Raw genomic sequence first — 22,663 nt, forward strand, 5'->3', positions numbered from 1 at the left:
TATTGAGTCCTTTCTTTGACTGATAAATATACATGTACATTTTATTAAAAGTCTCATGGAAACAGAAGTAGATTTCTGCGCAGATCCGGGAATTCTAAAACGCGACAAAATAAATTGAACGATTTTGAGTTCATTAGTACAATGAAAATATCAGGAAAATTTTCCTGATTTTTTTTTTTTTTTATTGAATTTTCTACTGTTATTGGGGACTTCGTCCCCATAAAATTTTGATTTGGTTCTCGATATTTTTTTACTATAAATTAAATAAATAACATATACATGACATAAAAAAGAGGAGGGGGAATAGGACCTTTATCAGGACTTTGGGATCATGTGTTTTTAAGCTCCGGATTGAACCTATTGGGATCCGGGAATTTTTTTTCGAATTTCCGGTTACATGTATATGGCCAATTAAAATTAATTGATAGATTTTCATCCCGCCCGTCCTTCTGAAATTTTTTAAAATTTTTACTTGTTAATAGACTTTACATTTGCACCCAATACACTTTCGTTCCCACCCTACACATTTGCGCCAAATTTTTTATTCGAATTTCAGTTGAATTATAAGATATAATTATTATATAGAAATTAAAACTATTGACTTTTGTTCATGCAATGACTTTTGAGTCAGGAAATTTGGACTGTGAATGATATCCAAATCGCAAGAATTGTGGAACACCTTGGTACTCAAAACTTGGCTGGATTAAAGAAATTGACACAATCACAAACTTGTTAGGTAATAAAGACCGTATATTTTGTTAAAAAAAGTCAAGAAACATGCAATTTATTATAGCGAGCCCTTAGATTTACCCTTGGCGTTCGTTTTTTGTTGACAAACAGCAAACATCTTCTGTCCCAATACCCTTAATAGAGCCATTAAACAACAACTTCTTTTTTGTTAAGTTCACGTTTTACATTGTTATTATACTTGCATCTTGCATATGCACCAACCCTATATATACATGTATATGATTTTCAACACTGTTTGAGTTTTCATTTTATTCTGTACTCATAATACTTGTGCTTCATACCAATGCATTTGCTTCATTTTATAAGGAGTACAAACCATCCATTAGAAAGCTAAATTAATTTGGTGTACATTGTAGTTAGTCCAACAGAACATGCTGAAGGTAGCATTACTCCACGTTTTGGCTGTTAACCATAAATAGTTTTTTAAAGCGTCAATTTTATGTAGAACAGTATTTACCAATCAGAGATATTTATTTTAGAATTTGAAAAATTATGTACGATTCCTTATACATGTAATGATGTATATACATGATATAAGCTTATTATTACACTTGCATATATGAAGAACTCAACACAAGAGGGTTGCAAATGAAATAAAATTACAAAAATAAATCCTTCCAGCAGCCCCATTTTTTTTCAAAAATCTGGATGAAAGTCTATTATTTTTAGTTGGCCTATTAATTGTTATTGTTTGCACATGTCCTAATTCAGGAATCTGATGTTCAGTAGTTGTCGTTTGGTTCATAAGTGTTTCTCATTTCTCGTTTTTTATATAGATTAGACCAGTTGTTTTCACGTTTGAATGGTTTTACACTAGTAATTGTTGGGGTCCTTTATAGCTTGCTGTTTGGTGTGAGCCAAGGCACTGTGTTGAAGACCATACTTTGACCTATAATGGTGTACTTTTATAAAATGTGACTTAGATGGAGAGTTGTCTCATTAACACTCATGCCACATCTTCTCATATCTATTATTATAAATTTTACTTGTGGTACACTTTTGATTAATCTGATAAACATTAATTTACATGCTTTACTAATATAGTTTCTCTTTCTTTTAGGATATAATTGGTGACAAGATGTCTATGTACAGTACCAGACCAACCACAATAAGAAGTGGCATTACTCTGAAACCAAAATATAATGTCCAACATTGTTCAGATAAACATACAGAAGAACAGGTATATTTTATTGAAATTGGTTTTAACTTTATCCTGTTTTTATTGTATTTTATACTAATTTGTAAAAATCATTTTATTGATGATAAGATTAATATTATCATTTTTATACATGCAGATAATAATTTTATATTTTTTTTTTATATTTGTATAAAAGCAGATGTGGAATGATTGCCAATAAGACAACTCTAAACAGAAGTGACCAAATGACTTAGAAATTAACAACTACTATACATGTAAGTCAACATTTATGCATGTTTTATTCATTACTGTTACTCTTATTATAGAAAGACATAGTGAGAAATGCTCAGGCTGAACTACATACGATTATCACAGCATTAGAAGTAGTGAAGTCAGATCAAGAGGTTGACCGACTTAGAGAGGACTGTGTGAAAATCAAAGAAAAAGTAGATAAAGCTTTGTTGACCTTGAAAATCTTGTATAAAATAAATGCTGAGTTACAGTATGCCAGAGCAGATGTCAGACATGGAGAAGGGGAGCTAATCACTATTGCTCGTAAACGTGTAAAATGGTTAGAGGATCGTATGGCCACGCTTTGTGGTAAAAATAAGCGACAGGTATTAACACTTTCTATATATTGTTGAAATTTATTTTATGATTAAAAAATGATGAATAAATAAAAAAAAAATCATGTTAAAATTCAAGAGTAAACATTAATCTCTGTCATATGTACATTTAATTTTGTACATGTAAAACAATAGTAGATTTGAATAAAATATATAATTTACAAAAGTAAAAAAAAACACCATAAAAGTAAATGTACCGTTTACCATATACTATAATGTTATATCTACTTATCTTCACAAAGACACTTGCTCAATAAGACCTGTGTATTTACATGTAGAAACTAAATTTTGGATGCGATAGCATAAAATACGGTGAGGTTATTGGCTTGTTGCTTCAGTATTGATTTATAACTGATAAATTAAAAATGAGTTAGAAACTAAGGTTCTAACTCACTCAAGCTAAGTCCATCTTAGATGGACTTGTCTATTCTGTTTGATCAAACAGCTCCTCAAATATTTGTGTATTTGTAATATTTTCTCTGTCTTTGAAGAAATAGCATAAAAAAGAGTTGCACACTGAATAATCTGCGTAGTTGGTTATTTAAAAGTGTGCAAGTTGTTGTTGAGGTTATTTCGAATAGACATCAAAATTATACAGTCGTTCCTGTAATTCTAAATTTGTTTTTTTAGGAGTAAATCTCAATGAGTACAAGTTAATAGACAAAAATCAATTAGAATATGTGTTACATCTAAAATAAAGGTGGTACATAACACTACAGGGAGATAACTCTGTTAAATCAGCTGAACTTTTCAATCACGTTCTATTGTTAAAAAGCCTTAGGGAAATATTAAGCTTTACATAATCAAAATTAGTGTTTGTCAAACTGCTATATATCCAACCATTTATTTCCGATAATGTGTCGGGTTCAATTTTTTTGAAATTTTGATATTTTTGTCAAAGGGTTAAAGTACAATGTAAATATTTTGTCATAATTTTATGAAAAATAAAACATTCTGTTTTAATTTTAGTCAAGGTGTTTGGTACCACCTTACATTGTTTATCTATATATCATATAGGCTGTCAAAATTTTGAAAGTGACGGTTGTGAGTATTACTGATAAATCAAAAGGGTTTTGCACACACTAAACTTATAAAGTGTTTTAAACATTGTGATATATATATAGAGCTTCTTGTAGATTTGGAGTAGAGAAGGTTCATTTTCTCGCCGTGCACTCTTAGCATGATTGGTTTCACTTTAAGGCCAACCCTTGGGTTGCAGAAATACACATTTAAGGCACCTTTACATAGATATAAAGGCACTGTTATGGATAGGGACTTAATCAAAATATTATGCCATTGTTTCCTGTTTTTACTGTTAAGAAATAAAGATATGCATATTAGGTAACTAATCTCATTCCTTTTTGTTATAAAATGATCAATTTTAGATTTAACTAATAGAATCTTAAAATTGCAATTTAAATCTATAACTCCAGTTACAAATGTATTTAATTTAGTACCAGAGCCTCATTGTCTAAGGATGTGGTGTGAACTTGTCAATATTTGCATGACATTATTTTTTAGCTACATACAACATAATACAATGTAGCACCAATTTTTTTTGGTTCTGATAAATTTATACAAAACTATCATCATGATCATTGGCTCAAAACTGTACAACTAACATTTAGGCTATTAATGTTTTTTTCCATATAATTCTGTTTTATTCCCATTTAGATGAAAGGGTGCTGATTTTTGGTACTAAAAATCTTATCTATTAGTATGAAGACAAGTTGACTTTTTATCTATCATGAATTGGTCATGCATTGTGAATGTAAAACTGGTTAAGCTATTATTTTAACATTTATTTTTCACCATGAAAACATTTTGTCTTCTTAAGTTATTTTACACATCTGTATTTTATAAAAAAAACAAAAAAAACTGAGGTCATTTTAACACATATATTGTATATAATTTATAGGGTCAAACTGGACTAAGACAATCTCATAAAACATACACAACAGCTGTAACCTTTCGATCAGACAGTGAGGACTTTAGTGAACAGAGACTTCCTCCCATTAGCCAGAGACCAGGTTATTCAGATGATGAAGGTCCTAGTTCACTGTATACACCATCTATCAGTGGATCAGAAGATTTACAAGAACTACAGGTACAGTACCCTTAGCCTGGGGTGTCTGGGGGTTCAGACAAATCCCATCTGAAAAATATAATACTAAAAATTTAAAATTGAGAATTAGACTGCCGTTTATGCTGATTAAACTTTATAATTATGTTCAATACTATATTTAAAACATGCAAATGAATGTAATTATAACAAATAACATGTAATATGATAATGAGATAACCTACAATTTTTTACTCAGAGAGGACAAAGAGGGATGATGGACACTCCTATGTCAGAGGCCTCATCAGAAGTACCTACTACTACAGCTTACAAACAAACAGAGGAGGAATCAGATGAATCTGACATAGAATCCAGTACAAAGAAAGGATCCAGTACTAGTTCTTCGGAGAGAAAAGATACCAGTTCAGGACAGTCAGAAGCAGGAGACCAGTTAGGTGAACTGCCTTCTGTATTCCAGAAGAAAGAATTTATACAGACCAGTTCCCCCCAACCAATTGTAATAACAGCTACAGTTCAGGTAGAGTATTAACTCAAATCAGTGTTAATTTTAGTTCTTTACATAATGCACAGTTTCAGAATCATAAAGATTTTAATTGATACTTCAAACTTTGTTATTTTCTAGGAACATCTGAAACAATTGATATTCAACCAATTATGTATAATTAGTTTAATTTTTGTGTTTACTTAACTATGGAGACTTGTGATGCAAGAGTTTCATATTCTATAAATACAGAAAAAACAAAATGTCTATATCTCATTGGGGCACGCTCACTTCAAGATAGAGAGGTCATTTGATGATCAGTCACAAAAAAACAATTGAAGACATTTAACAAATATAGCGTTTTCTAATACAAATATAATTTAACATAAAAAAATATCATCCTGAATATGCATATAATATGATATATATAATTTTCCTTTGGATGTTATCCACCCTTTTGCTCTTCAACTTCGTACTTAATGTGGTCTTTTTAACTTTTTTGAATTCAAGAGTCACTGATGAGTCTTTAGTAGGAGGAATGCGCATCTGGCGTAAATACAAAATTTAATCCTGGTATCTATGATGAGTTTATTTGCATTCTAAACATGCATGATTCTCTTTAAATTAAATATATCTATGAAAATTATGTCAGACGCTACAGCAAATGATATCATGAAAATTGAAAGTACACAAATTTACATATTTTGCACAGAAGTTATTCTTATATGTATGCTTTTGATGTAGGAAGAAGATGAGGACGAAGAAGAGGATGAGAATGAGGATGAAGAAAAAGAGAATGATAAATCTCAAGGTCAAGAGGAAGTAGAACCCTATAAGGTCAAAGGTCAGGAACAAGAAGCAGTTGATGAACAAGAAACACAAGAGAAAAATGGCGCTGAAAAGCAAGAAAAAACATTCCTTACAGAAGTTTCTGCTGTCACAAATAAAAGTCGTGTAACCATAGTAACACCCACAAGAGAAGACACACGACAAGGTACTGTAGTATTTGTATAATTACATGTATTAGCCTTTTCACTTCCCAATTTTGATAAAATTGCCATCTATAAAAAAAATCCATGTTTACATAATTGTCAAAAAACGCACCACTCTACAGACAATTCTTATTACCAGATTTTCTTATTTATGATTACATACCTATTAAAAATGTTAAAGACTTAAATTTCTTTGTGTGAATAAGGAATAGAATCGAGTTTCTAGGAATCAATAGTTCTGAGCTGTTTCTCTAGCGATTAACTGATTGTTTTTGATCCTGTAAATAAGTTGTTATGCTAAGGCCAACAACATTGTTCATGTTCTGTTGTTAAATTAAGAACTTTGGTTATTCAATGTCTGAATATATAACAGACAACATTAGTTACCATTAAAGAAAGATTCTTCACCAATGGCCAAAAAAGTGTGTGCCATTAATTTTAAGTTGATATAAGTTTGTAAGTTTTGATATTAGGATAATGTCTGTTTAAAACATGTTCAAAAGAAGTTATGAAAAATCTAATTTTATACTATATGAAGAGCTACTATAATATTACTTTTTAACATTTGGCAGTTAAGATTTATAAACAGAAAAAGTTCAAACCAGGTAAAGTGTGCGATGAGAGCTTATATGTATACATTGTATTAATACAATTGGCTGTTGTTTATGTTGGATCATGGGAAATCTATATCATATGATATGTACATGTATTAAAAAAAATCCTAAACTAGAAATTGCTTATGGGATATGGGATTTCAACTTGCTTTTGAAAGAATATCTGAACGAGATGTGTGTTATTGCAATTTTTTAACTATACAAAGCGTATCTGATTTTTGTTATACAAGCTGAATCATAAAATGATTTGTGCAGAATTGTTTAGGTTACTTGTTAAGATTTTTGCAGTTGATTACAGAAATATGTTGCTCTTGGGGATAATTAAAAATTACAAATCTGATAACAAGGATCTGATAACGAGGATCTGATAACAAGGATCTGATAACGAGGATCTGATAACGAGGACCTTACTAAGTTATTATATGTAGTATTGATTTTCGAAAGAATGAAAATATTGTACACAGTGGAACGTCTACATAGGCGGATCCAGGGGGGCCGGGGGGCCCGGGCCCCCCCTTTCGTGGGAAAAATTTGGTTGATTATATAGGGAATCATTGAAGCATGACTGGAGCGGGCCCCCCCTTAGGAAAAGTTCTGGATCCGCCACTGGTCTATTATATTCAGAAGATTTATTAAGAATTAAACTTTTTTGGGATATCTTTTTTGACCTGTAAAAGCATTGACTGAAGCACATTTTGTTTGATGCATAAGGAGATATTATAAAAAATATGCTTTTAATTCTCATTTTGACCCATTTCAAAAATGTGTGCATGGTTAAATGTACTTTTTTTGACTCCACTACATAGATACATAAACTAACATGTATTTTTGCCCACAGTAAAAAAATTGTATTGAATGTTGTCCACACAAAAAAATTGCATGTTGAACGAGTTTTTGAGGAACTTCAGTTTCTAAAACTATCATTAAATGTACACTTTTAAGATCATAGTATCCTTTCAAATTACCACACCACACAAAATGTGTTCTTACTGTGTGTCAGCATATGTTGTCATTTTTTCTGAAAAAAAAGATGTTGAACTTTAAAAACATCAAACAACGATTTCTGTCACAAAGCAACAAAATACACATTTTTAAGAATAAACAAACAAGGCAGTGGCGAATCCCTCAAGGTGGATCCTAAACTTTTTATAAAGAGGCCTCGCTCCGATCATGCTTCGTTGATTCCCTATATAATAAACCAAATTTTTTTCCATGAAAAAGGGGGGGTGGGGTGGGGCCTGGATCAGCCTATGCAAGGATTGAGATAAATATTCAGTTACCAATGAAAAACAGCTTCATCAATACATTTTTGCTTGTCCTTGACAATTGAGTTTAGCACTGGCCTAGCGCCTTAGCTTAATGACCACATTTTGTTTTTTAATGTACAAGCTTCATGATTTACACAGTCCTGCTGAACCAACTCTGAAAGTTGATATAGTTATTTGTAAGCTTTAATTTTTTACTGCAATTTTATGTTTGAATATTATTTGATCAATGGTGTGTGCTATAATTACTAACCATATTGAAAACAAATGCTGGCGAGTGGGAAGAGAGTTACAAACATGGTGCTTGTTTTTATTAATGGCCTTTATACAAAGTACTTAATGATACAATTGAAAATTTATACAATATTTTGCTTGTTTTTATTAAAGACCTTTATAAAAAGGTTTTATATAAATAAGTGTTAGAAATACAAAGTCACTCATAGATGTATTTTTCTATGGGAAAATGTGATGAGGGATTAATGAAATATTTTCCATCCAGATGTTACTTTAAGAATAAAAGAAATCTATTTGAAAACTCACAACTATCAGTTAGGGATTTGACAGTTGCAAATACACTATTAATATCGACATATAGGTGAGTCAATAAAACGAATACTTACAATTATTGAATCCATTTGATGGTGACAACAGTTCAAGCATAATACTTTATTTCTATTCTCGTGATTCTAATGCAATACTTTTAAAATGTTCGAACTTTATCATTGTAAATATCTTGCAAGTGTCGACTTCTTAACATTATTGGTGATGTCTTTGATCATTAACCATCATCAGGAACTGATGGCAGAAGTCATCCAAACCAAAGAAAGTGATATTACATGTCATATTGCATTAGAATATACTACATGCCTAATACAGTGTTTTTTGCATATGTGTAAACGACCAGAATAAAACAAGACTGATAATCTGTATAAGCCCAATGACATCACTACCCGGGTTGATTTGGCTGTATCGGACTGGGGAGTTAATCCATATCAGCTTCTGGTGTACATCTTCTTTATTTTTTGAAGTATCAGATATAGAGATTAATACATGGCCTTTTCTATATTGGCCTAGGTATCATCCCTGGACCCATATCAGCACCTCAACTAATGCCCGGGCTGATATGGGAGTCTCAGGATCATATTTAAAGGTTACCAAATATATTTTTACAGAATTTCCAAATAGTTTAAATCAGAGGTCCCATAATGGTAAGAAATGCATGTCAGCTGCATGACAGAAGTGAACATTAATTGAACTAAATAAGTTTTTTTACAAATAATTGTTTTTTTAATTTATCAATTGATAATTTTGATAGAATACTTTCTGCAATTTTCGCATAAAATTACTTTAGTCAACTAAAAACTGTTGTAAATTTGCAGATAGCATGTACATTAACCAAAATATGTATCTTGATTTGTTACAGAATTTATGTGCTTAAGTTTTATCTAAAAAAAATTATGATGGTAATTATATCAGTAAATAAATTTCAAAATAAACATTTGAGTTGCCTTGATTTACATCTTATGATTCAGTGATTGTGATAAATTTCTGTGTTAAGATTCTTTATGACTGAAATCAATGATACTAAATGATACTATATATTTGTGATATTTTAATAAACATATTGACATTAAAACAGTGAGTGAGTGAATAGCTATGATGTGAAAATTGCATGCCTGATGAGTTTATTAACCCTTTCTTCCATGGATTTATTTTTTTAATAAACTTGATTCGCATAGGATTTTTTTCAGTAAAAAAATATCATCTGGTTTAAAGTGTTAATGCATTGTGAAAACAAATATTTCATCAATGAAATTCAAGTCAGATATTCTCATGATGTCTGATGCAGACATTTTTAAGTCAAAGCATTTCAACTGAGGTACTACACAGGCGTCAAAAGGCGTCATTATGGAGTAAGGGGGTTGGCGTCAAAAGGCATCATTATGGAGGAAAGGGTTAAGAAGTTATTAGCTAAAATTTCAATGATAATTGAGCTGATAATTCTTTTTATTATGTCCCACATACGATAGTAGGGGGACATTATGTTTTCTGGTCTGTACGTCCGTCCGTCCATCCGTCCGTCTGTCCCTCTTCAGGTTAAAGTTTTTAGTCTAGGTGGTTTTTGATGAAGTTGAAGTCCAATCAACTTGACACTTAGTACACATGTGCCCTATGATATGATCTTTCTAATTTTAATGCCAAATTAGAGTTTTGACCCCAATTTCATGGTTCACTGAACATAGAAAATGATAGTACAAATTTCAGGTTAAAGTTTTTGGTCAAGGTAGTTTTTGATGAAGTTGAAGTCCAATGATCTTGAAACTTAGTACACATGTTACCTATGATATGATCTTTCTAATTTAAATGCCAAATTAGATTTTTTACCCTAATTTCACGGTCCAATAAACATGGAAAATGATAGTGCAAGTGGTGCATCCGTGTACTATGGACACATTCTTGTTTCAACAGATTTCTTATATAAAGCTGTGCTTAGGAGAAGTTAAGATTAAATAGCTTGTACTTTAAATGAAAAATTGTCTAAGCAGATTTATGTACATATTTTGTTAATGCATTTTTCCTAACACATGTTTCTAATTTCCTGTAGAATCTTGGATGTTCAATACCAGGCCTCTAACTAATTTTGAAATGTTTTTTATCCTGTTTCCAATATAAGAATGTGCAAGTGTTTTTGTAATTATTTTAGACAGAGATAACAACTCAGACTTTACTCAGTTAAAATCTATTATACATGTACTCCATTATTTTTTACAAAAGTCTGTTTCTAAATACTAGATTATTAATTTAGAAGATTTAATCTGGTATAATTTGTCCCTAAATGATATGATGCAATTTTACATTAAATTTGATTCAAAAACACTATATATATCAATAACATTAAGTTCACCTAATGAATATATTTTCAGCATTTTTAAGAGATGTAGAAGAAGAAGACCGAGATGTTGTATTGGAGTACTGGCAATCAGAACATCACAGATTTGAGTATGGAGAACATTATGATGTTATGTTACAGTTAGATCCTCTGTCTTATCATCAGATGCCACTAGCTGTACCGGGTAGTTTTCTACAAAAATGTAAGTCTCATAAACTTCATAAAAGTCTTGATCATCTGTATTCTCAATAAATTAGGATAAATTGGGACCATAGAAAATGAAACCCTCTAAAGGATAAAAGTCTTATTTTATTAAAAGAAAAATACAATTTATTGGTATAAAATTGTCTAATTAAATTTGTCTCCCTTGTTTTGAGACCTCTTATGTCAGTACACCATTACTATATTGCCTAAATTTGTCTCTCTACTCTAGGCACTTTTTTTTCCCATTAAGCACATTTATGACCCTTTTTTGCTGGAATCAGCTGGTATCATTCCTGCAAGTATTTAGAGTTATTTCTTGAAATTTGACTGGCTTATATTGACCCAATAAATTTCTGTACAACTTTTTGTTAAATAAATTGGTATTATCTCCCTTATCTCATCGATTTAATAAAAAAAAAATCTGATTTTAAATCTGATTTTTTTCTAGTTGATTGATAGTTCTAATATTTTTCATTTTTCTCATTGAAAAAAAAGGGAACAAACAATTTGTATATTGAAGTTGGTAGGTTCCAACAAGAAACATTCTATTTGTCTGTATTCTGTGTTTCAGATGAGAAAGAATTTGAAGGTCTTCCCTGGAGAAAGCTTGAAAAACATGAAATCGATGTTTCCACTGTTTATGTAAGTATTATTTATGAGCAATAAATTTGGTTAAAAATCATTATCGGAAAAAAGTGAATTTGTTCTTTAACTGACTATTGATTTGCAATTAAAGTTAGAGATAATTAACTTTGATTAGTGTTAATCAATTTTCTAGCAATTAATTTTGAAGTTCTTTGAAATATCAATAGAAAAATTCAATGCAGGAACAATATAAATATGATTTAATTACTTTAAAGTGAAAGACAGTACAATGAATCATTGTTTTGAAAAACGATTCTTAAAGAAATTGCTGATGAATAAATCAGATGTAAATACTGGATTCTGTAATGATTAGTATCGTTGGAAAATCAGCTGTAGCTATAAAGAGAGTTTTACATTAAATGTTATTATATTGTTAGGAGAGGGACAAGTCAGTTAGCAGTAATCAAAAGTAAATTTTATGAGTGTTTGCATGTGTACAAAGAAAGGCAACAGTAAAATACCGATGTTCGAAATTCATAAATCGATTGAGAAAAAAACAAATCTTGGTTACAAACTTAAACAAAAACTCTAATTCAAAACACAGTTTGATTTAAGTATGGTAGAAAATCTTTTTCTACAAAAGTAATAGGACACAGATTTTAACAATTTAGGATTGTTGTTAAGCGCTAAATTAATGCAATATTAAAAAAACCCTTAAATTTTATGGAATTTGTTGGAAACATGGACATTGCAATTGGACTGTAAAACTTATCTTTAAAGCCAATCACTTTAGTCACTTCAAGAGAATATTCTTTTAGAGAGGAAACGTTTATAATTGTACACAAATTGTATTGATATTTATTTTACAGAAAGGAGATTTGGATAAGCTGGCCAAGAGAGTATACAGAATGTATGACAAAGTGTACCAGGCTACAATGTTATCTGTCAAACCAACAAAGGTAGAAAATGAGAGGACCAGGTCCCAGTCACTCATCTTTCAAAACAGAGAAAGTAAGTGCAAACTAAGTTTGATAGATTTTTTTTTACTGTAGACTTATGAATAAAATAATTGTGTTTGATTTGTCAATGAGACAGCAATCCAACAACTCAATGAAACAAAACAGCTTTCTTAAGATTGACATCAAAAGGAAAGTCTCTTTGCCTCAATTTATACTTTAAGCATGTTTATTTATTTCTAACTCTGATCAAATATACTTATGATTCAGATATTTTCACACAACATCATTTGACAATTCATTTTCTGAAATAGCTTCACAAATTAAAAGTTCAAAAAGAAATTGCTTGTCTTTCTGCTTAATCATTTTGACTTAATCTTTCATTGTCTTTCCTTTGAATAAAATTGAGAATGAAAATTGGGAATATGTCAAAGAGACAACAAAGAGTATATAACAATTGGTCTTCAAAGTAGAGAGAAAATTCCTCAGCTGGCCCCTAAATAAAAATGTGATCTAGTTTGGTGATATATTTTTTAATCAATTTTTATCCTCAAATCCTGTATGGTATTGTTTGTTTCAATTGTTTTTATGAATGATTTACAAATTAGGATTTTTTATTTTGCTTTTCAGTGATGAGTAAAGAAAGTACAATGGTTGGTTCAACAAGGGTAGGTGTTTTGTGTTTTAAATGCGAAGAACGAAAAGCAGTTGATGCACTGAAAATATTAACAATAATATTTATATACTGCTGTGCTGGGTTTTGACAAGAAATAGAAGGTCTTGATCAATGCAATAGAGAATCAAATGTGCTGTAAGAGAAGCATAGAAGCAACCTTAGGGTTACTGTTAACATTATCACACAAATATGACTATACTTTTGATCAATTGATATTCCATATTCAAAACTTATTGAAAATTACATGTTTCCACATTTTAATTTTTTTTATTTGTCTTCCAAGCATGCTGTTGACCTCTGCATTATTAGCTAGCACATTGAAGTGTTGACTTAAGGATTCAGTCTAGTTCTATAAAAAAAAATGTTATCATCCTGAATATGCATGTTACAGTTGTATTAAGAGCTGTCTTTAAATACTATAAAAAAATATATTATCTGTACTAAATTTCAATATGGCAGTTGCCTAACCATACATATTGACCAAAATTTTCTTGATTTTAGAATCAGACAGCTGCCACTAGTTGTTTACCAAGTGAGATATCCAGAATGATGTCTGTACAGCCAGCCATACCCATTAAAATGCCAAAGAGATTACTGAATAACAGGAAATCTCCTCCAATAGTGTACTATCCTAAACCAATACCTCCTCCAGATGTTTTACCTTTAACTAGAACTGTGAGTAGTATTAAGCTTGGTTTAATGAGATGTAAAGTAAAAATGTTGCTTCCTAGAATCAAAATTTGATACATAAAACAATTTGATTTTGATTAACTCTGTTTAGGCGCCGTTCAAGAAAAATGGAGGGATGGTAGAAAAGCACTTTTAATTGAACACTGCCATGCTCAAAATTTTATTTGCTTAATTCCTATAATGGCTCAATTATATATAATATCTTTCATATTAATTTATGTTAGAAATATTTGCATGTCATATGAAAAGTAAAAAAGAATTGTAATACTATAAATTATTGTTAGTCTTAAATGATGAATTGTGAATTTCAGCAAAGAAATGACAATCCAATTCGTTTTTCTGGCCATGCTTACTTTGACAAACTGTTACTAAATGTATCTTAATTTGATGTTGAAATTGTTTTACTTATCTGAATTACCTGCATCAATATTCAGGTTCTAAAAAATTTATTTTGATTTAGACAAGAGGAAAAGAGTATCCCAGGTTGGCAGAAACCTTCACAGATCCTGATCCTGTTAAACGTAAACCTGCTGTTCGTGTCTGTGACCAGGGTAAACTTGCACAGGAAACCAGATTAACTCTGTATAAAGAGAAAGTGAAAGGTAGAAGGAAGGGACCCAGTACAACAGAGAAGAAATTCAGACTAATGTTACAACAGGAACAGAGCATTGTCAGCACACCTAAATCTGACAGGTATTACTTTCATGACTTGGACGGAGAGTTGTCTCATAGGCACTCATACCACATCTTCTTATATCTATTGTGGAATCAAACTTATTTTTACAATGACTTATTTTTGTGGATCAGTTTTAAGATTTCTTTGTATTAAAAATACAAACATATTGAATTAAAATGACAAAGATTTTGATCGTTGTTTTATCTGTTTAAATAATTGTGGAATCTTTATTTATCAAGAATTGAAGAGGATTTACACTTATATCCTTATAAACTGATTCATAGCATATATCCATCAGCGAATGGAGTTACCTTGATAAGAAAACTTAACTACAGATATCATAGCTTAAAATTATTATTATTTTATAGAAAATAAAATGTTTGGATAAGTGTTTAAAAGATAAGTTGCAATCAAGCTATCAACTAAATACGCTACAAAGTTTTGAAGCTAGCAACAAATAACGCAATACAATGGCGGATCCAGAACTTTTCATAACTCCTGTCATGCTGCAGTGATTCCCAATATAATCAACCAAATCCCCCTAGAAAATGAAGTCCAGATAGTTAGTCTGATTTTTCATGCTATCTGAATTCTTTTATTGATTGTTTCATATCCAGTGTATAAGTTAATTACATTATATTCTTCCAGAGCCAGATCAAGACCATTAGTAGTGAGAATGGATACCAAGATGTCTCAAGGTTAGTAAATACTGATGGAGGGGGAGATAACTAAATCAATTAATGAAGAAAAAATTATCCTTATGTTGGAAAAGTGAAATGAAACAGAAACTGTAATGTGGAAACCTATCTTTTTACAGTGACTTGACTGTTAGTGTTGCTATCCACCAATTGCAACTCATTCAAAATTTTGACCAAATTGCAATTTGTTTTATAAAATCAAATTGTTCAACTGGTCAGAATATTGAACAAATTGTTCAGTCAAAATGTGAAAGTGCAAGGTGATAAAATAAAATATACTTACAATCCTATAAGACTTTAACTCTACTTTAATGATGTTATTACTAAATTTGTCTATCAATCTGTATAGTTATATTATAGCTATTACCATACTAAAGGTAAAATGTTTTATTTTGAATTGCTATAAAAATGTCCAAACTAAGCTTTTATATAGTTTTTCTTTCGAAAAGGATTTTATATTTATAAGAATCATATATCATTTAAAATAATACATCATATATTCAGTAAAATATGTGTGAAATAACAATATGCTATTGATAAGTTTCCTTGGGGAGATAACCTAAAATACTATTCTTTTGAATAAAGATTTTTTGAAACCAAAAAAGATTATCTCCCCTTCCTACAAACATATTGCAATTTCACAAATATTTTACTGAATATGAAATGTTCTTATTCACATAATGTGTGATTCTTATGAATATAGAATACTTTTCGAAAGAAAAAAAAATTATAGGATTGTATTATCAATACTATTTCAACTGATCGGGCGGAGTTTATTTTTTAATTTACATAAGGACAGTCTATTTGAAGATGTGTGTGATAAGGATGATTCCCGTTATAATTATCACTGATTTCTAATCACCTATCAGTGTCACCAAATGACCATAACTGGACACTTCATTGATGAGTTTATCCCAAAACACCTATCAGTAGATGGACTGGTCAATGATGAGCGAACGTTTTAACTCTGCCCAGTCAAGTGAAATAAATCAAGTAATAAGTATGTTTTATTTTACTGTGCTTATCCTGTGACCTTTGGGGTATCACAATAGCAATGGCTCAAACAGTTTACCAAATTGCAGTTAGATTTCTTCTCCAACTAACTCATCAACTGGTAAAATATTTTAGCAGATTGCTCAAGTGAAATGTTGTTAGTATGAAGTGAGTGCTGTAAAATCAAAAGTAAAACTTACCATCCAGATCCAGTTAGTTGAAATCTTTGTCATTTGTTTCAAACACAAAAATTACTTACTATAGTATGAGTCACTGAATAAGAAGGTCTAATTTTGACATGGAAACTTCTATCATAAATAGATTTTATAAATAAATAGTTGAAAAAATTGTTTTGTAAGTCTATAATTAATAGCTCCGTTTTCCAACTACAAGTTAGTGCATAATTGTAATTTGGATTTTTTTTTCTAAAGCAATTACTTATCTGCTACCATTAAAGGGAAATAATTTACATTACTGAAAATCAGCAAAATGTTGTCACAATTTTTGTTTGACAAATATCAACTTTCCTCATTTAATTTGTTTGTAACATTACTTTTATGATTATTAAACTTTTATCCTCTGTTTTGAAAAGAAACAATGAAATTTATTTTTAAGATGATTAAAATTTTGAAAAAAATTGTAGGCAAAATCAGAAGCCAGGTATCATTGATTAATTTTTTAGTGTACAATAACTCAATAAAAATTATTTCCCTTTAATGCCAGCAGATCAGTAATTTGTATAGAAAATATTATATGAATCATAATTACGCAATAACTTTGTCTTAAAAGATAAAGCTATAAAATATACATCTACAAAACAATGGTTTGAACTATTTGTTTATAAAATCTATTTATGATAGAAGTTTCCATGTCAAAATTAGACCTTCTTATTCAGTGACTCATACTATAGTAAGTCATTTTTGTGTTTGAAACAATTGACAAAGATATCAACTAACTGGATCTGGATGGTAAGTATTACTTTTGATTTCACAGCACTCACTTCATACTAACAACATTTCACTTGAGCAATCTGCTAAAACATTATACCAGTTGATCAGTTAGTTGGAGAAGAAATCTAACTGCAATTTGGTAAACTGTTTTGGCCATTGCTATTGTGATACCCCAAAGGTCACTGGATAAGCACTGTAACACCTTGCACTTTCACGACTTGACTGTGGTTTTCTATAGCAGTTGGTTCAAATTTCTGACCAGTTGAACAATTTAGTTTAATAAAACAAATTGCAATTTGGTCAAAATTTTGAATGAACTGCAATTGGTGGAAAGCAACACTTACAGTCAAGTCACTGTAAAAACTTTGAATTAATGTACAATTTAGTATTGAATATTTTCAATCATTTTAATTATGGAAAATTGAAAAAAATGATCTTGAAATGTTAACTTAACCTAAGCATAGTGTTATCATTCCATGATATAATCACAATTTCATATGATAATCATAAGGTCTTGAAATCTATAGAGTAATAAAACTGAAAAAAGTAGGATTTTTGAATACAAAATACTGGATTGTTTTTAGAGGAGGAAAATCAAGAGAATGCTGATGACAATAGCAGTGAAGGTAAACTAGGCTGGTGATAGCTGTTTTATTTTAGATCTATGTATATAGTGTTTGAATATAGTTTTGATTCTTTTTTGGCTGGGTTTATTATATTATGTACATGTGCTTTTCACAGTTTAATGTAGACTTTTTTAATTGTAGAACATTCTATTTATTAATACCAATTTTTCATTTGCAGATTTGTTAAAGTAGTTTGCTAACTTTAGTTTAACTTGGATATTAACATATTTCCACACTTTTTAAATAATTCTCGTTTTTTGCTAAAATACATGCTTTACCTGAATGTTAGGGTTTAGAGCTTGCTGTACAGCGTAAACCCTTAGTCATTGTTGAAATCTATATCAGTGGGAGGTATTTTGTGCTGTTAGGTTGCTGTCTTAACTGATTTTTACCTTATTTCCTTTTTCATTGGTATATGGTTGTTTACATTTTATTGCTTGCATCATTAACTAAATAACAACAACAAAATCTCAGCTAGAATATATAAGTGTAAGAAATTAATTATTAACTAACTTATTTTTCAGTCTTTAGCTTCTATGTTGTGTTTTGTATAGTATTGTTTGTCTTTTGGTTGTATTATGTTTTTTTGCCATGGTATTTATAGTTTGTCATTGATTCACGATGTATGAGTTTGAATATCAATTTTATGTCTTCTGCCTCTTTGTAACATGTTTATTATTGTTAAGATTTTAAATTTTATTATTATAGAGTGTGGTTGAATTTTGTTAATAACTTTTCATTGCTTTGATTAGTCATATTGAATTTGTTAGTGATCAAGGGATTACTAAAAAAGAGTCCACCTAGAATTTGCAATTAAAGTGCATGTCATACATTGATGACACAATTATAGGGTTATCTTAAATTCACAATTTTTGCTCTTGCTTTGAATTTGCTGATGATATGTTTGCCTGTAAATGATTCATTGAGTTAAAAGTCAAAGTTGTACACATTGCAGGTCCAGAAATAGAAACTGATATGATCGCTTATAATTCCTTAAAAAGGAAAAAATGTGTTTGTTTTTTTTATAGGGGGGGGGGGGTGTCTCATAATCTGAATATATATGTTACTGGAGATTTTTTTTTTTTACAGCAAGTAGTTGGAATAAACTGAAGCCTAAGAGCCAGGAGTATGCTGGTTTGAAATGGGAAAGAGTAAAGGTAAACATAATACAAATGAATGAGTCAAGTGAACCAACACCTTCTGGGGGTACAAGTTGAAAGAATGATCAGGATGGAGACCAAAGTCTGCAAACTTCATAAATACAAACTATAGAAAGACATCATCATCCTTGTTACGGCAAAGATACAATTTTAATGTGATTGAAAAGTTTGACCACTTAGTGTGGCATCTTCAAGACAATATGAATATAACAAGATATAATTCAACATTTGTAATTACATATTCAGATCAGCATTGCATATTTGAGAAATTAATCTTTTTCCTGGCAATTTGACATTGGCTTTACTTGAGTTCTTTCTCACGCTATAGTTTTAGCACCAAATTACAAAAACAAACAAAAATGATAAAAATGACCCGAACGCATGCTATGGAAACTTATATAAACACAGATATGATTTTGGTTATAATAATGTAATTGTTTTGTAGACTATTGTTCACAATAATTTGACTTCTGAAAGAACAGATGAAAGAGTTGATGCTACAAAGGTAAGGATCTTATAACTGTAGGTATATATCCCATCAATAGTTAGGATATGTCTTGTTTATATAGAAATAAGGTGATGTGGTATGATTGCCTATGAAACAAATATCTACAAATGACATGCATGAAAACAACTAAAGGTTACCATATGGCCTTCAGAAATGAAGAAAACAAATACCTTATAGTCAGCTATGATATGCCCAGACATGGCAAAATGTACATGTGAAACTGTCTTTTTTGTGATGACATTGACCACCTTGTCAAAATATATCAAGAATGTGCTTGTATTTTGCTTAGAAAACAACACTATAAATTTTATGCATCCAAAGCCATTTTCAGGATTTGCCTTCTTCCTGGAAGCTTAATGCATAACACTTGAAAACCAATTATTTATGAAACACATGAAGAGCTCTATTACCAAAAGAGACCTAAAATAATAGCCAAACCCACCATATATCACAGTTACAAATATGAATAGCTTTCTAAAATTATTTGCTTTACATGATTTGCAGTTTATAATAGAGCTAAACACCCATCAATAAGTCAAAATTACGTGGATTTGTTTTGTTTATATTTGCAGCATCTAGGTTTGCTAAGATGTGGAGATGCTACTGTGATATATGCTTTGAAAGAAAGAATGAAATTAGACGAAGAACAGAGAGTTAGATATGAAGCTGCTAAATCTCTTATACTTGTCGGTAGGTTAATCAGCTGGTTCTACATATTGGAAGGTTAAACTGGATTGAACTTTTTATACCCCCGCCATAGCAAAGGAGAATTAAGTTTTCCCTTGTCCGTCTGTACATACATACTGTCGCTTGGCTTCCAAAATGTTGTAAATAAAAAAAAACAAGAAAAAAAAATCCCACAAACAGGCTTTGAATATTTTGACAAAATGCATGCTTCCAAAATGTTGTATGTGAACTTGAACATTTCTGTAGATAACAGTGAATTAAAAACTTTGACATTTCTTGATTATCTGAGAACTTAAATTATTTTCACAAAAGTAAAAAAATATACAATTGTTTTATTCCCAAAGTCATTATACAACGATTTTCAAGTTTTCATACAACATTTTGTAAGCAAACTTTACAAACAACTGACACTGGCAATTTTGTTATATGTCTTATTTCAAACGTTTTGATTGGTCTAACTGTATGCTATTCTGTAATACCAAAGGTTTTCTCCCGCCCAGACCATTGACGTCAAAAAGTATTTTTAGCCAAAAAAGTCATATACAACATTTTAGAAGCCCAGCAACGATACGTTTTTGTCTCAAAGTTGGTTTCTGTTCTCTTACTTAAGTTTGCCTCAACCAAATGTTACGAAACTTATACACATTGCTTAATACCACATAACACAGATCAAGTTTGCCGTTTATAAGTGGAAAAATTGCTGAATTTTTAGTTTCTGTTCTCTAACTTTATTTTGCCTCAACCAAATGTTATGAAACTTATATAAAATTTAGAAAGGAAATGGGGAATGTGTTAATGTTTATAAATACAATGTTTATAAACACATATCACAAATCAAATTTGAACTTTGGTGGCATCACTTTAACTGCTCTAGACTTTTGCCCCTTTATATCTTTTTTCAAAACACATATTGCAATAAAGACAAATATCTATACTATATCTTAAGCATTGAATAGCCCAGTGGAATAGCCTATTAATATCAGTTTAGACCAGATGTTTTAAAATAAATGTAATATACTGTAGACTACAAATGACCTGCCAGCAACATAAAATTCCTTATAGAACAAAAAATACTAACATATATATTTGTTACTCTTCAGGATGGTGGGAAGAGGAAGTTATACAAGTCATTCTAAAATACCTGGTGATAGGTAATTCAGAGGTCAGACTTGACTTAATCAGTACCATGATTGATGGTAAAAATGTACAGTACGTTAATAAGGTAAATATAAATAAGTTATAGGTCATAGGTCATAGAACATAACACAGAGGTCAGACTAGACTTAATCAGTACCATGATTAATCGTAAAAATGTCCAGTATGTTAATAAGGTAAATATATATAGGTTATAGGTCATAGGTCAAAGAACAAAACACAGGATCAGAAAGGTTCACCTGTCAAAGAACACAACACAAACATCTGAGCCAAAAATTGTCTAAATGTACCTTCTCCTTTTGTTGTTGTTTTATTTTAAACAAATGTGATTAATTTTAATTGTGGAGTAAGTTTATCTTTATTCTGTTGTCATATTTTACTGTATTTACCTTAAAGAGCATGCTTATGTAAATTAAATTTTATTGTAGTCAATCAATACATTCCCAGAGCTTGTAAAAGTGCTGAGTCATTTCTGCTGTAATCCCGACCCAGACGATCAGATCTCATTTGAAGCCTCTGTTTTATTGGGAAGACTCTGTGTGTCAGATGAAAATGCCAGATTTAAACTGAAACAGTCATTAGAGTTCAGTAATGATACACATGTCAAAGCAAAGGTTTGTAGGTTATGAATCTATGATATAGTAAAAGCTTAGGACATATGGAATATAAATACTATTCATATTATCACTTATTTGATAAAGATATTAGCAATTTTTCATATGGCATAGCAATAAATTGGCCAAGTGTTATTTTGACAAGAGCAAGATTACTTCCCTTCAAGGCAAGGTAACATGTTATATCTTTCACTGAAGAACTGTTCACCTTGTTTTTTTATCCATATCAAAGTTGTGGTATAATTGCCAATGAGATGACTCTCCAATAGAGACCAATTCACATAGAAGTTAGCAACTGTAGGTCACTGTATGGTTATAAACAAAGAGCTAAACCAATACCGCATAGAAAGCTATAAAAATATTTAAAATGAACAAAATTATTCAAACATCAAAACAAATGGTCTGATTTGTGTCATCTTTATTTTCAGTCATTGGAGATTTTAGTGAAGCAGTTGAATGTAACAGACAATGATATAGTCCAGAGTACACTTAAGATGTTAAGTAAATCGTCTGTGTGGAAACATCGCTGTCTGGCGGCAGAACTTCTTATTACGTTAGGTATGTTTGTACAGTAGATTCTGAATAACTCATTATTATTTGAGTTCTATATTATATTTAAGAATTGAATACTTCTTTTTGTAACTTT

At 30.4% G+C, this 22,663-nt stretch overlaps 1 protein-coding gene across 3 annotated transcripts in view; it reads left to right on the plus strand.

Moving 5' to 3' along the window:
• The window catches only part of LOC143044417 (uncharacterized), a 28,505-nt gene that overhangs the window by 620 nt on the left and 5,222 nt on the right, over positions 1 to 22,663 (plus strand). The window contains exons 2-21 of one of the 3 annotated variants that reach the window (XM_076216423.1): positions 1,811 to 1,930; positions 2,215 to 2,505; positions 4,433 to 4,621; positions 4,836 to 5,114; positions 5,823 to 6,072; positions 6,643 to 6,675; positions 10,874 to 11,041; positions 11,615 to 11,685; positions 12,498 to 12,639; positions 13,215 to 13,252; positions 13,762 to 13,935; positions 14,411 to 14,643; positions 15,275 to 15,324; positions 17,852 to 17,893; positions 18,983 to 19,050; positions 19,499 to 19,558; positions 20,134 to 20,251; positions 21,349 to 21,470; positions 21,832 to 22,017; positions 22,446 to 22,575. In XM_076216423.1, the coding sequence (XP_076072538.1) occupies positions 1,829 to 1,930; positions 2,215 to 2,505; positions 4,433 to 4,621; positions 4,836 to 5,114; positions 5,823 to 6,072; positions 6,643 to 6,675; positions 10,874 to 11,041; positions 11,615 to 11,685; positions 12,498 to 12,639; positions 13,215 to 13,252; positions 13,762 to 13,935; positions 14,411 to 14,643; positions 15,275 to 15,324; positions 17,852 to 17,893; positions 18,983 to 19,050; positions 19,499 to 19,558; positions 20,134 to 20,251; positions 21,349 to 21,470; positions 21,832 to 22,017; positions 22,446 to 22,575 (2,746 nt within the window). In that variant the 5' untranslated portion in view covers positions 1,811 to 1,828. The remainder of the gene's footprint in view (positions 1 to 1,810; positions 1,931 to 2,214; positions 2,506 to 4,432; positions 4,622 to 4,835; positions 5,115 to 5,822; positions 6,073 to 6,642; positions 6,676 to 10,873; positions 11,042 to 11,614; positions 11,686 to 12,497; positions 12,640 to 13,214; positions 13,253 to 13,761; positions 13,936 to 14,410; positions 14,644 to 15,274; positions 15,325 to 17,851; positions 17,894 to 18,982; positions 19,051 to 19,498; positions 19,559 to 20,133; positions 20,252 to 21,348; positions 21,471 to 21,831; positions 22,018 to 22,445; positions 22,576 to 22,663) is intronic. The other 2 variants (XM_076216425.1, XM_076216424.1) reach the window with 2 other exon arrangements.

The sequence above is a fragment of the Mytilus galloprovincialis genome, chromosome 9 (genome assembly GCF_965363235.1).
Source record: "Mytilus galloprovincialis chromosome 9, xbMytGall1.hap1.1, whole genome shotgun sequence".
Classification (NCBI taxonomy): domain Eukaryota; kingdom Metazoa; phylum Mollusca; class Bivalvia; order Mytilida; family Mytilidae; genus Mytilus; species Mytilus galloprovincialis.